The sequence below is a fragment of the Eriocheir sinensis genome, chromosome 46 (assembly GCF_024679095.1).
Source record: "Eriocheir sinensis breed Jianghai 21 chromosome 46, ASM2467909v1, whole genome shotgun sequence".
Classification (NCBI taxonomy): domain Eukaryota; kingdom Metazoa; phylum Arthropoda; class Malacostraca; order Decapoda; family Varunidae; genus Eriocheir; species Eriocheir sinensis.
The window spans coordinates 8,597,543-8,613,303 of NC_066554.1; the positions used below are offsets into that span (position 1 = coordinate 8,597,543).

Sequence of the window (15,761 nt, forward strand, 5' to 3'; positions counted from 1 at the left end):
TCCACGGCAGAAGAGCTTCCAACCTTCTCTATCCAGACACTCCCTCCTTTCCTGCTCAAAGTTTCTCAAAGATCTTTCCCCCCTCTCCCCAACGTACTTTGCACCCTATCCCTCCATTTCACTGGAAGTCGTCCTCTAGCATTCCCTCCCTCTATCTCACTCACATACACCCTTCTGGTCATCTTACTCTCTTCCATTCGCTCCATGTGGCCAAACCACTTTGGAGTCTGTCGCTTCACTTCTTCCACCACTCCACACTTCTTCCCTTCACCCCTGTGACACATTCCAAAATGCTCATACACTCATTACTCATTCCATCCATTCTACTCACACCACAAGCACTCCTCAAATAACTCATTTCCACTGCCTGCATTCTAGACCTCTGGCTTTCATTCCAGGCCAACGTTTCACTTGCATATGTGAGGGTTGGTACTATTATTGTATTTCTCAAATCCCTCTTTACCTCCATGCTCACACTTCTGCCATTCATGATTCGTCCCAGAGACCCCACCACCCTTCTTCCTTGCAATGCCCTTTCTCTTATATCTCCCTCCGTACCACCATGCTTACACGTAACTGATCAAAGGTACTTAAACTCATTGACCTCCTCCATTTCTTCACCATTCAAAATTATTTTGCATTCTTTTTCACATTCAATTCCTACTCTATATGGGCATACAAAATCTACAACCTCACTTCTACTTCGCTCACAAACCATCACTTTACTTTTGTCGACATTTACTTTCAGCTTTCTCCTATTACAGACACTATCAAAAACACTGACCAAATTTTGTAGGTCACTTTCATTTTCTGCAATTAGCACCGTGTCATCAGCAAACAGTATCGAATTCAGTACCCACTTCCTTCCCTCAGCGAACAGTCCTACTCCAACTTCTCCAACTTTGCCCTTAATTTCTCTAATAACACCATCCATATAAATATTGAATAACCATGGTGACATGACACACCCTTGTCTTAAGCCCACTCCAAACAAGTATCCTAACAGTGTACTCTGGAAAAAATTAACTAACTCTGAGCACTACCAATTTCCCCCATAATAAATGGAAACCAATTTATGCATTTTACAATCAGTCAATCAACCGGGGGTGTGTGTCACCTTGCCAACCTGCGACGTCAATCCCGGGGGTCCCTCCAAGAGTATCTCCTTGCAGGTCCCCTTCTCATCCTGTATCTCCTGCCAGGATCTATCGACTTGCATGAAATTTATGGGCCTTGGCCTCCTCAATTCAGGATTGTCTGTTACAGAATCAAACCGATGAGCAGGTCGGCTTCCAGGTAGTGTGCCACATGCCCGTACAGCCAGAGTTAGTGTTGATGGACTATACAGGTAATATATGTTGAATCAGGAGTGGTTTTGCTTTGAAGAAACAGAGGAGAATACCGAGATGAGTTGCGCTCTCAGGTTTCTGGGGCTCTGTCCCGTAGGACTAGAGCTCTCCAGAGGAGAGAGAAGTAAAGGTATGTCAGAGATTATGCTGATGAAGTCGAGGGCCATTTCAATATGAATGACCTCCAACCAGCATACCGAGCCCTGAAGAAGGTCTGCTCTGTGCCTCCCTCTCAGGTGAGCACTACCCAAACAGTAGATGGCTGCCTTGTGTTGGACATGGATGGGCAGAGTACTTCTAGCACTTGTACATGGCAGACCCTCCAAGTGAACAGTTTCAAGCTGCTGGATTGCAGGTAGTGGTGGCTGATCCACTCATCAACGAAAGCCCACTCTCATGGCAAGGTCAGAGAGCCTGTGGCAAAGCTGAGGAGTGGAAAGGCAGCTGGCATCTGTAACATCAGTGCGGAGCTGTTCAAAGCTGGAAGTGACGCCATGATCCGTAGGGACTGGTCATCCCTATCTGTAAAGGAAAAGGGGATTGACAGTACTGCAACAACTAAGTTGGCATTACTCTTCTAAGGGTGCGTTCCCACCAAACCATTCAATTCAATTCCATTCCATTCAATTCACGTCATTCAATTCTTTTTGAATGAACACCGTTCCAACCAACGCCATCAGCTTACTTTTCATTCAGGTCATCTAGTATGCAATAAGCCAGTAGTTAAATAATTTCGTCCACTATGGCGATAACCTGACCCTTTACAGTAATACTAATGATGCGATTGATGACAACCACGAGAACATTAGGAGCATGTCACCAACAAGAAGTACACGACCTACAGTAGAGGCCTTGTCCATTTAAAACATTATTTTGTCTCACCAGGTGGAGCTGTTGAGTGGCAGGACAGAAGCATTCACTAATGAACACACTACACATTGAGTTGTTGTTTATTATGCTGTATTGTTTATATTTTTAGGTATAACGTTTTCTATTTCATCTATTGTAACAGTCAAGAATATTCCATACTCAGTTAGATAAGTAAACCTGTAATAAAACTTACCTTTGCATTTCATTTCTTCTGCAATCTCCTTCCATAAGGAAATAGCATCCAACTGAACACGTTCAATACGAGAACCAAACACGTAATAGACCTGTAATTAATATAGATAATTGCAGATTGTTTCTTACGAATATTAAGTTATGAAAATTAGCAGAAAATATAAATATTAGACAATATACGCGCTTACCTGCAAAATTATTATATATTATAGTCGAATGATTGTCATTCAAGAGAAAAATGGAACCAGATGCATCATTGAATGAGAATGGCCAGAAATGAATGGAATGGAATTGAATTGAATGACCACGTGATCCATCATAGCCACTCATGAATGACAATGAATTGAATGGAATGGAATTGAATTGAATGGTTTGGTGGGAACGCACCCTAAGTGTGCCAGGCAAGGTGCTAGCCTATCTATTGCTGATGCAGATTTGCAATCAGCTGCTGAAGTTGGAGAGACCTGAGAAGTCAGGGTTTACACCTGGTGAGTCAAAAACTGACTGCATCCTAGCACTTTGTGTACTGGTGGAGCACCAACATGAGTTTTGACAGGGGATGCTTTCAATCTATGTTGACCTCAAGAAGGTGTTTGATTCAGTGCATCACAAGGCTCTGGACCTTCTTGACTACACAGGATTCCTGCAGGAACTATTGGCTTGATGACTGGCCTGTATTCTGGGACTGAGAGTGCTGTGTGAAGTGTGTGTAGGGGATGGGGGGGAATGTTCAGTTTTTTCCCTTGAACACAGGAGTGAAGCAGGGCTGTGCCTTTGCCCCATTGCTTTTCAACACTCACATGGACTGGGTACTAGGCAGAGTTGTGGACCAGAGTCATTGTGGAACATCTGTTAGCAATACCAGGGGTTGTTCCTACCTACACTCAGAATACTGCACTTCCCTACATTGAACTCCATCTGCCATTTATCCGCCCAGTCATACAATCTGTTGAGTTCACCTTGGAGAATACTAGTGTCCTGATCCGACTCAATTACTCTACCGATCTTGGTATCATCTGCAAATTTACTAACATCACTACTAATTCCTGTATCTAAGTCATTGATATAAATAATAAACAAAAGTGGACCTAATACCGAACCTTGTGGGACCCCACTCGTAACACATCCCCAGTCAGATCTTTTACCATTGATTTGTACTCTTTGCTTCCTATTGCTAAGCCACGCCTTGACCCAGTTCAAAACTTTAACCTCTACTCCGTGAGCCTGTAATTTAAGCAACAGTCGTTGGTGAGGAACTTTGTCAAACGCTTTACTAAAATCAAGATAGATTACATCATAATTTTCATCTCTGTCAACCGCCTCAAATACTTTATTGTAGAATGACAAGAGATTGGTGAGGCATGACCTACCTTTTGTAAACCCATGCTGCGAGTCGTGAATTAAGCTATGTTTCTCTAAATGCTCCCGAATGTTCCTGGCTATTATGGACTCCAGCATCTTGCCTATAACTGATGTTAAGCTAATTGGACGATAGTTTAAAGCAACTGACCTGTCCCCCTTTTTAAAAATCGGCGTCACATTAGCTACTTTCCATAGGCTCGGCACATAGCCAGTATTTACCGACATGGGCTATCTCTGGAATGACCATGTATCAAACTGGCGACTACGCTGTGGAACTGATTCGAGTTGTATTACCTGCATAGCCCATCATCGCCATATGGGCAAGTGGCATGCTACCCACAAGCTGACTCTGCTCACTGAGTTGTTTCTGTAAGAGAGAACTCCAAGTGGTGGAGGCCAAAGGGATGCCCACATTGCTCATGGCTAGAGCAAGTCAGTCGATCCTGTCATGAGGTACTTGGGGTGGGAAGGGGGCCTACATGGTGACTTGCCCAGTGAAACCTCTAAGGGTGGTGGTAAGGAGGTGGGTGAGGCGATGCTCCCTCCGGTGTACAGTCCCATTGATCAATTGACTGATATCCCAAATGAACACCACTGAGTGCCAGGATTCAAACCCGGGCCTTCTGACTAGAAGTCAGGGTAGCATACCGACCAGACCACCGATGGGCTAAAAGGTTACTGCGCCAGAGGCCACTTCTGCGGCCATTAACTGACGCCCCAGCCCCGCACTGTGGACATGAAGTCAGAAGGCCCGGGTTCGAATCCTGGTGTTCATTTGGGATGTTTTTCACTGTGTTAATACAGTTTCTCTAATTGACTGATATATTGATATGTAAATCTCCCTTGCCATTGTGAGGAAAATTAAAGTGACCTCGCTCTACCATGGGATGACCTAGCAGGAATGGTGGAGCTTATCAGGCAAGAAATGGCAATTTGTGGTAAAATACTGTCGGAAAAAATTGGTCTAACCTCAGGCCTACACTGTTAAGTAGCAATGGTTATGTCAGTACTTACAAGTAGTAGTTTTAAGGATAGATCCAGTTTGATTCTTCTTTGTCAACAACCCTAGTTTCCAGGATAAGTGTGCTGAGAAGCCAATAATTCCTCAATAAATGAAAAGATAAATAAATGGATTTACATCAGAGGAGGAAATATCCCTTGAAACAAGTCAAAGTGCACATTTATTCATTAGTCGTTAAGTATACGAAACTACATTTAATCACACAAGGTAATATGAGGCGTGTCATGCAAAAGGGAACTAAACCTCAAAAATGGCGGATTTGAGTTACAGACGGGAACCTGTTGTTCAGAGGTTTAAAAATCTTGTGGTAATGTTGGAAAAGGCAAAAGCGAACATCCTAGGGGCTGTACTAAGGTCCAAAGTGCACAGGGCTTGCTGGCAGCCCAGGGGGGCATGGCACAGGATGATCCAGACAACCCGGACGACGATATTATGGACTTCTATGACTCATCTGGTCATGGTTGTGAATCCATCGTGATGCATCATAATGGCATGAAGATTCTCCTTGGGATGAGTCTTTGTCAATGTGACTGGATTCAGCTTGGAGTCTTGAAGGAATCTTTTAGTCATCATGGTCTGCCCTGGTGGGTCCTGGGCAGTTCTGTTTCAGATCTCTCTCATCATCGTGTACTGTACCACACCAGATGCAGTAAAAGTAGTTTGACCTCAGGTAAGCTGTTAGAATATTGAGTTGTTCTTGAGGCTGTGGACAGAACAATAGTTAGTTTTCAGGTAAACCCTCTTCATTTAATCATTTTTTTATATATTTATTTTTATACCTCTGATGTCCTGTTGCTTCTGGGACCATGGCAAAAGTCTCCAGTTCTCCCTGCTTATTTATACACTCCCTTACACATCAATCACATCCATTCTCTCACCTTCCTCCTGGCAAAGAGGCAAGCTGATGGCCACAACAGCCTATTAACCCTTTCAGCCCGGGGGACGTTTATTCATGTCCTGGTCGTCAGGCGCTCCCATCCGGTGGACGTGTCTGTATGTCCTATTTGGTATGCGCCACATACGGGAGACATGTATATAAGTCCTGTTTAATTTGAGTATGCCATAGCAGGGATATGTTTTCTGGGACATGGATGGTTTTAGAGAAAATAATATGGGTAACTAAATTGTACGGTAACGAAGAAGAAATTCAACTGTGAGAACTATTGCAGTAACGCACATACCTTTTTATATATATATATATATATATATATATATATATATATATATATATATATATATATATATATATATATATATATAATATGGATTAAAAGGGGGGAAAGGTGGTCCGTTGCTTGAAAATGTCCGTTGCTTAAAAATATGGTTTTGATGTTTCTAAAGCCAGTGTCACACCAGACAAATCTACCCAGCCTCCCTTCTCGCTCGGAACAATTTTTTTTTATGATCCGGGCGGCCAGGCGCATGTGTGCGAGTGGCCCTGACCGCGTGCTGGGCTTCAGCAGCTGATGGTGGTGGTGATGATGGGTGTCGGCAGCATGGCCCCCGCACCGGCGCCATTTTCGTTGGGGCCCGTGTGTGTGTGTGGCTGTGTTTATTGTGGGCCCAGGCTCCTCAATTTGCTAATTCTTGTTTTCCACATGTTTCGCAGGACTTCTTTCTTTTCTTCCATCTCTTCTTTTTCAAAAAGAAGAGATGGAAGATAGGAAAGGGGTCCCGTGCAACATGTGGAGGATGAGAAGCCCAAACCTATAATAAACACAGCCACACACGCGCAGGCCCCGATGGGGATGCCGTTCGGGTGGCCAACGCTCATCATCGTCATCAGCCGCCCGTCACCTGTTTGGGCCCGGCGCGTGGCCGGGGCTGTCTGCAGGCATGCAATGCATGTGTTTATTGTTATTTTAGGGCTTTGACGTTTCTAAAGCCAGTGTCACACCGGACAAATCTAACCAGTAACGGACAGAATGTCCATTGCTAGCTATTTGTCCGTTGAGATTTTGTGGTCTGTTAAATCCGAAATCCGTTAAATCGGGGTCCGTTAAATCGAGGGTCAAGTGTATGTGTGCGTGTATATATATATATATATATATATATATATATATATATAGTCATCCCCGCTGTCATGGTATTTGGACTATAACCCTATGGGAAAATATGCATTTGGGAAGTCACCTCTGACACGTCATATAAAACATGTTTTTCGTTCTTTTAATGACTGAAATGAGACAAGACCTTGTTAGACAACAATATGTAATCAACACTCACCCTGGGGTCAAAATTTAGTAGCACAGAAGACCCAAAAGTAGCCCAATTTGCGATAAGTAGCCCAATCTGGCAACACTGCAGTGTGGGCTTTTTTTTTTTTTTTTTTAGGATAATGTTGCTATGAGAAAATCTGAGTGAGCTGCTGGCCAATAGGAAAGCATATTGCCCCGCCTCCTCCTCTCTCCTTCCCCTCCTCTCTGCCTCCTCCTCCCTCCTCTCTGCCTTCCTCCTCCTCTCTCCTTCCCCTCCTCTCTGCCTCCCTCCCTCCTCCTCTGCCTTCCTCCTCCTCTCTCCCTTCCCCTCCTCTCTGCCTCCTCCTCCCTCCTCTCTGCCTTCCTCCTCCTCTCTCCCTTCCCCTCCTCTCTGCCTCCTCCCTCCCTCCTTTCTGCCTTCCTCCATTAGTTGACATGAAATATATGGGTGAGATATATATATGGGGTGACTGTATATATATATATATATATATATATATATATATATATATATATATATACACAGTACCCTCTCGAGCTTCGCGCTCGCTTCGTTCCGAAGGTATAGCGCTAAACTCGAGGTATTAAAACTACTGAAAAAGCGCTTATCTGTTCCGACCCGTGGATTTTTAATTTTTTTTTCATGTGGGCTATGGCACCGGTAGACTATCCATCTGGGCCTGATGGTCGGCCCCAACCTGCCATGGCTCAGGCAACTGTTTATAGTGGCGCCATTATAATTGGCTCATGCCGCCCCCCGGTCGTGTGTGACGCACACCCGGAAAAGCTGGAGTTGCTGGTTGCCCTAGGTGGCGCCAACTCGGTGGGATGAAAAAAGCCCTGTGTGACACCAGCTTACGGATAACCGTGAACTCGCTCCCGGTTGGGCGTATGGGCATTGCCCGTAGCCCCAACGGTTGGATGAAAATGGCCATTGTGACACCGCCTTAAGGCAGTGAAGCCGCTGATAGGGTGAGTGTCGGTGATGACGTCATTGGACTCCCAGCGAATCATAAGCGTGTTTTCAGAACTGTCAGCAGCGCGAAAGTCGGGATGGTAAGAATTTAGGACTAACCGCGAAACTTGTGGATATATATATATATATATATATATATATATATATATATATATATATATATATATATATATATATATATATATATATATATATATATATATATATATATATATATATATATATATAGAGAGAGAGAGAGAGAGAGAGAGAGAGAGAGACTTGAAACAAGTTTGTATAGTTTATATATGTATTTTCCTCTATTTTTATTTGCGCATGTTCAAGTATAAGTCCTTATGAAGCCATTGATAACAAATTTATTGGGGTATGATATATCTGTGAGGATAAAATATGTCCGGGAATGTAGAGTATCACGGCGGCAAATAAAGGCTGCTCGGGCCTGAGAAATGCATGACTAGTGGAACAGAAACTTATTGGAAACTTATGGTGTGCGAGAGGGTTAAAATAGTACAATTGCCTTAATTTACAATAGATTTTCCCAAAATAAAAGCAATAATAAATCAAACAGCTACAAATGCACTTTTGGAATCAATTCATTTAATATTTAACATAAAGGAAAAAACATCCATTCAGGTCACATGTAGGAAAGACAGTTTTGTGCTCCCTAGAAGCTGACACAAATGTGAAGTCTGTTTGGGTGGGGTCCGAACCTCTCTATGTTGCATCACCCCCAGTACATCACTCTCTCTTATGTCAGCTACGTACTATTTAAAATTGTGTATCAAATATTCTGTATGCACCAAATGAGATATGGCCTGGGAAATCCCCAAGCAGAACCCACCCAACTGGACTTCATGGCTGAGCCTGACTGGTATATTTTCCACAGATCATAAAATTATCCACTGCAGGCTCAAAAGGGGATTTAGGGACACCAATAAGTCACCATGATGTATCTGCCTTACAGTTTTCCCAAGCTTTATTCTCCAGTCAACACATACCTCAAATTCACATTCTTCCTCTTCTTCCTCCTCTCCTTCTTGGTTCTCTTCCTCTGCACCTTTAAGAATATAAGGTGGCCAAAACCATGACTCAACAGGTTCATCCAGGTTCTGAAATTGTATGAATAATACATGAAGGTAATTACTGTATGTGCTACTTATTCCTATCCTGCAGATTTGATGCATTACCTTGGCCAATGATATTCACCAAGTTTCATTATTCTTCAAAATGAATAGCAATAAATATTCCCAATAGGCATACTGTCCAATGACCTGGCCCAATCATGTCATACACATATCACTACACAATGAAGGTGACAATGCTACACAATGTAACTATTACTTCCCAATACCTGTTTTGAGTCCAACTGGTGGCAGACTCTCTGGCTCTTCATTAGGTCACGCTGCAAAAACTTTTCCTGCCTCTGATTACAGAGCCTTTCCCTGGAAGAAAAGTCATGCGTATAACACTTTACACATCATTAAGCAAATTGTCAAAAAGGCTGCCAAGTTATTGGGATATATTTAAATAGACAGCACAGCAACCACTGAACTCAACAAGAAAGTGAGATAATTACAATAAAGAAAGTCATCAAGTTGGGTGACACTATCTCTAAAAATATTGGCTTGCTATGAGGAAGTATTTAAGAAATTTGCATGGGATAACATGGAAATCAAGATAGAGGGTGAATATCATAAAGCAACCTTAGATTTGCAGATTACTGAAAGAAACTTGCATAGAATGAATGACCAAGGAACTTTATAGTCTATAAGTAGGCCTTAAACCTTTCCATCCGTGACGTAGACGTCGGCGTCACAGTATGGAAAGGGTCAAGAGGATTAATCCTCTTCTAAACCTCTCAATCCTCCTCTATATTCCTCTTCCATGTCCTCTTAAGAGGTTTAGAAGAGGATTAAGAGGAAATGGAAGAGGATTAAGAGGTTGAGAAGAGGACTAACCCTTTCCATACGGTGACGCTGTCGGCGTTGCTGGAGTGATGGGGTTAAGATAAACATGAAAAAAATAGAGGCAATATTTTATAATCAATTCGCAGGAAAATAAATAGTAGAAACAAAACACTTCAAAGTATAGAACACATATCTAGGATAAACAATTAGTGCAAACCCAGACCATGAAAATGTATCGGAAAAAGATAAGAATGGGATGGCATGCTTTTGGTAAACATAGTAATGCCATGAATAGCAACTTGTCACTCTCTGAAATAAAGGTGTACACAGCTCTTCTAAACAGAACAGAGTTAAAAGCCATTATCAACTTCTCTAACCGACTGACTTTGACCCATTACAGTCCGCCACAGTGTTGCTTCCCTTGCAGTCATTGTTATTATCTTGATAACTGTTCTTCTAATCCTGGTAACTGCATGCCTCCTCCCTTTCACAGTGTCCCTGCACAAGACTTTCTACTTAAGCTTACCTATATGCTGTCCAACTTCTTAATTCATGAGTAAATCAGTATCTTCATTCTTTTGTCTATTTTACTGGTAATCTTTGGAACCATCTTTCTTCATATTCTTTTCCTCCTTCCTGGCGAGCAAAATAACAAAACACCTCTCTGGCTAAAACATATTTTTTACTTCATCTTTTGTTACAGGAATGGCAGCCTTTGGACATTTTTCATGAATTTGTTCTGCCCCAGGGTTGCCTCCTTTACCTGAAAATATTAATCATCCTCTGTCTTGTTGAACTATAGAAAAGACAGGTTGTAAAATGCTCTATTATTGAATTATGTAACCATATCAAAATTTAATTATATTTGGGAACTTAAAAAGTTTTTAATTGATCTTTTCGAATTGCTGCAATGATGCTTTCTAAATGGCTGTGAGTAGTTATGGGGCAGGTGTTTCAGCAAGGTCCAGTGTTCCAGGTACCCTTCTTTGTTCATGTTGGACTTGACTAGGGACACCCATTAGCTAAGACTCTTAATTTAAGAAACCAAGTGCCTGTGCTTACCTAAACTTTTCAGGATCTGTTTCCAGCTTCTGTTTATGTTGCTTCTGTTGTTTTCTCTCTTGGATTTTCCTGCGGTGGTCAGTGATCATCTGCTGCCAGCCAAGGCCCATGCGGTCACTCTTCACTTCCACTGCCACAGGCTCCAGCCGGCCCTGACCTCAGTTGGGTGGCAGCAAAGTAAATTATTCAATTTTTCAAAAGTGTTGCAGAATACTGATTGTTGTGCATCAATAAAAATCATGAAAAGGACCATAAATCTAGCATATGGCCAAATAAATCCAGTCCCGAAGCCCAATCCCTCCAGAGATATTCGCAAAAGGAGGGACTTTATAAGCTCTAAGTAAACTACAGCACTGAGCTCTCTAATCCCTTGGCATGAAGGAGACAGAAATGCAATAGCTTTCATTTGCTGTGAGGCTGTGAGGCATAGTACTACAATATTTAATTTATATAATTCAAATAATTCTGGAAGAAAATATAGTTGCAAAGAAAAAATTGCTCACATTGCTTTATTTCTTGCAAAACAAAGGCATTCTGCTAGAAACCTGGCAGCTCCAATTTTCATAGCATTTAACGGTAGCAAGCTGTAACATACTCTCCCTTTGTCTCCGAGCTAACCACTCACGAACCAACAAATGCTACAGTCGCTGAGCCAATCAGCACCCAGCATACAGAACACAGTGCTCTGGTTGGTCGCCTCCCATCCATCAGCCAATAGTGTGCCGTGTACGATCTTCCGTGGGCAAACTAGCTCAAGGGGAAACGGCCATAGCTGTGTTTTCCATACGTGCGAGTCTTTGTCTACTTATCTGCTGTACACTACGTATTTTATTTCGATTTAATATTCTTTTAATATGTTTAATTAGTATTTTTATTTTTTTACATTGTTTTAAAATTTTTAGGCTCGAAAATGCTTATTTTACTGCAAAAACAATTAAAATAATAAATATATAAAATTACCTCTGTACTGCAAAATCCCGCGACATAGCGAAAAATCTGCGATATGAAATTAGATACGTACAATTTAAAAATCCGCGATACAGCGAGACCACGAAAAGTGAACCGCAATATGGCGAGGGACGATTGTATATGTTTTCCTTGTTTTATGGCATTATACATATTTCCTAAGTTCACCTATAGATCCATACGTGCGCGGGCAGGGAAGGATTACGTGGACATGTGGGCGTGGGCGTAACTGTTGTAATTACATCATCAGCTTTCATTTTATTTTGATTCAAATAAAAATATTCTGAAATCCCGAAAATACAAAATCCGCAACACCTTCGGTCCCAGGAATTTTGGATGAGGGATTTTCAACCCGCATTGTTTATTGTTGTAAATTTGTATGATTATCATTACTTTTACAATTATTCTATTTTTCAAAGTATTTTTTCTCAGTGACATTAAAATGAAATGATGCTGAATGCTGCAACATTATTTGAAGATTTACTGTAGTTCCCCACAAATCTTCATTTACTCCGACATCCCACTCCTCCCAGCACACCTTTTTACAATTAAGTCCCTAAAAAATATCTTATCACTAGTTCCCATAACTTTTCATACTGGTAGGTGTTAAGAATGGCTGTCAGCATGTCACGATGAACTTCATTACATGCCTTTGTCTTTGGAGGGGCATACACCACTGTGATGTCTCTCTTGCCTCTCCCTCTCATTATTAGTTTCATGCTGAGCACCTCTGCCATACCCTCTCCCCGTTCTATATTATCCACCTTAATAATGTTCCTCACAGCCACATCACTTTTCCTCCCATATTTACCTTTCTGTCACTTCCCAATTTATATCTGCTATTTCCAACCTGTACAACAAGGCAAACAATGGATATTACTTTCAAAATTATACATGGTACTCCCAGACTTTAGCTTGGGATGCCCATACAGTGTACCACATGTTTAGAATTCCTAGAGAAAATATCTTAGCAGAAGCCTTAAATACAATACATCTTCCATATGAGTGCAGCTTACTTTCTTTGCCAAGGCTTGTGCCTGGCTTATATCCCATCTTCTGTAACATGGAGAAGCCCTTGTTGTTCTGACTGATAGCAGTGCTCAATCCTTCCTCTAGTCTCTCCTCTTGTACCTTTTTGATGGACTTGAACCTATGTTGATTGGTACCATCTCTCACACATTTTTTCTTCTCCATTTGGGCTTGCCGTTTGGATGAGTGAGAAAACAGAAGCCCAGGCCTGACATCGTCCTTGCCAACACTACAAGGAAGAAATAAGCAGTAGTTATGTATCCAGTAAAATATATTTAGAAAATAGCTGTGATAACATAGATTCAGATGCAGTAATACCTTGGTTTATGAGTGCCTTAGTTTACAAGTGTTAGGTATAATTTATGAGCAAAACAAAATCACTAAAAATGCCTTGGTTTACGAGCGGTGACTTGGTGAAGGAGCATCCTGTTTGTAGAACTCAAAGATGCGTACATGGGTTCCCTTTGTTCACCGCAAGATGAGAGTGCTCAGAGTAGAAAACAATGGGAATGAGGTCTCAAGCTGGTGTCACACTGGGCCTTTTTCTTCCAACTGTGTTGAAGGAAAACAACTCCAACTTCTCTGGGTGTGTGTCACACATGATCACGGGATATTCCCTACTTTTAAGGATATTTCCTCCCACTGCCACTAAAATGAGTGTTTTTGATGAATTTAGTGCTCCCCATACGGAAACCACGCATTCTCACTGGATCCCCAAGCTAGTTTTGGGAGAGATGCGCAGTGAACCCACCAAACGATGCTCACCTTACCGGTCTGGCGTGGCGCCAGAGGCCATCAGTGCCCACAAAAACTGCCTACACCATACTCATGCCCTCTCTGTAGCACTGGTGCCACTAGGTTGTCACCTCATCGCAAGGTTTCTGTCCTGCTAGTAGAGTCCGTGGCACCAAACATGGTGTATCTTCATTGTTTATCACCGACACAAGCAAAACCACCGGCTAGCCGCGATCCGTCTAACACCGTGCCTTAAACAGTACTGCGGGTTCTAGAGCAAGTGCAGGCTCTCGAACCTCCTTCCCGAGCTGTTCGAACACGTGAATCCTGACTGACTGCATTTTGAATCTGCTTCACGGATTCGTGTTCCCAGTATACAAGGTGATTGTGGATATTGATTCCACGCCTCCAGAATACGATAATACGCCTACATATATCATAGTTAAAAAACAAAATACATGTCCCTCAACAATAATATGAAGGCGGCGCCAGTAGCGGATCCAGATCCAGCCCCTTCCCCCAACGAACTTGGGGGACCCACAGGGAGTCGGGGTATTTGGGTGGGGGAGCATATTTAAACTACTCCAACCAAACTTTATGACCTGCTAATGGGGGGGACTTTGCCCCCCTCAACCCCCCTACTAACCAAGGGGGGTGGCCCTCTTAAAGTACCCCAACCGAACTTTATGACCTAACAGGTAACTGAAGGACATTGAAAGAGGTGCTTACGTTCCTTTCTTCAACAATAGCTATTACATTACTGACGACAGGAGCTGCCTTGTATAGGCCAACCGGTCTCTTGCAGACTCCTTACGTTATGTTCTTATGACACCAAGATGGTCTGGCGGCTTCACCAGACCCGTCCTCCTCCGAAGAAGCTTCGTCACTAACCTGCTTCATGCGTTTGTATGTGGTACCAAACCTGCTTCATGCGTTTATACGTGGTACCAAACCTGCTTCACATGTTCGTACGTGCTACCAGTAAGTGAATACCTAGTCGTATATGACGGTTGCAAGATTCTTATGACGTAAATTACTTACCGTTTAGATGCTTCATTATGACTTTAATACTGTAACAGGGGGCTTCGCCCCCATCGAACCCTCTTTGGTATGGAGTGAGTGAAATTGCGTGGTTTCCGTACGTTGTAAAAAATCCCGGAATGTACGAAATTTCCCTACATCTAGGGTATTTTTCACCCCCCATAACTCAAAAACTATGCATTTGTGACGCATTTCATGTTTACCACCGCATTCCCCGGTCTCAATGGCCCCCAGGCCAATTTTGGTTGCGAGGGGTGAGTATGGGCAAACACTAGAATAATACCATGGTAAATACTGGTAGTCATCTGCTGTACTCTGCTACAGCCTGATGATGTCACGAGCTAATGGTGGCTTCTCTCCGTGAGATGAGAAGAATTTGAGATGTCTCTCCAATATCCAGTCCACTAGCGCTTTATAGGATGTAATATGTGCACTACGTTATCATTGGTACGTAGCACAATGCATTTCTAGGCTCTTCCCAGAACAGGAAACATGTCCATTACACTTGATTCACTTCCCTCCCCTGCACACCCGGCTCCCCCGTGACCCTTTCCCCAACAGCTAACACAAATATGCGTGTTATGCACCTGTACAGGTGCCCTGCGCATTATTCTCAAGATCAAGATCAAGAACAAACACTTAGACCTTAGGCACACTCCGACTTTATAGTGAACCACCACTGCATTTAGAAAACCACCCCTGCATGACCCCTAGAGACCCACCATTGCTCCAGGAACTCCGCGGACATATAATCCGGCTCCTCCTCGGCCATGACTCCCGCCGCAACGCGGCACACGGCAGCGGCGGGACGCGGGGCGTGCTGCGGCAGGCTGGTGCAGCGGCTTCTTGCAGTATTTGTGGCGTAGGCAATATTTCTTTCTGGAAACTTACGCTATTTGGTGTTTGTGATGCTAAAGTGCTTGTCGAAATAAGTCACATAGGATAGTTTTCACTGACTACAGAGTCGTCCGCAGCACCCTGACGCGAGTGTTCACCCCACTTTGTTTACAATTGATCTTGATTTTGAACTTGATGTCACAGGTGACAAAATTT

General features: G+C 42.8%; 1 protein-coding gene across 3 annotated transcripts; it reads right to left on the minus strand.

The window, feature by feature from the left end:
• Window positions 1-73: 73 nt before the first annotated feature.
• LOC126981049 (G patch domain-containing protein 11-like) lies at window positions 74-15,741 on the minus strand. Of its 3 annotated transcripts, none has more exons than XM_050831716.1 (6): window positions 15,431-15,719; window positions 12,920-13,161; window positions 10,938-11,094; window positions 9,320-9,410; window positions 8,967-9,077; window positions 74-1,871 (listed from the first exon to the last, which is right to left on the minus strand). In XM_050831716.1, the coding sequence occupies exons 1-6, from the start codon at window positions 15,478-15,480 to the stop codon at window positions 1,824-1,826; spliced, it is 699 nt and encodes a 232-aa protein (XP_050687673.1). In that variant the 5' UTR covers window positions 15,481-15,719; the 3' UTR covers window positions 74-1,823. The 3 variants fall into 3 exon arrangements, with proteins under 3 accessions (XP_050687673.1, XP_050687674.1, XP_050687672.1); XM_050831717.1 differs by lacking the exon at window positions 74-1,871 and adding an exon at window positions 4,942-5,497 and having other exon boundaries at window positions 15,600-15,741; XM_050831715.1 differs by lacking the exon at window positions 74-1,871 and adding an exon at window positions 4,942-5,497 and having other exon boundaries at window positions 15,431-15,717.
• Window positions 15,742-15,761: the final 20 nt, after the last annotated feature.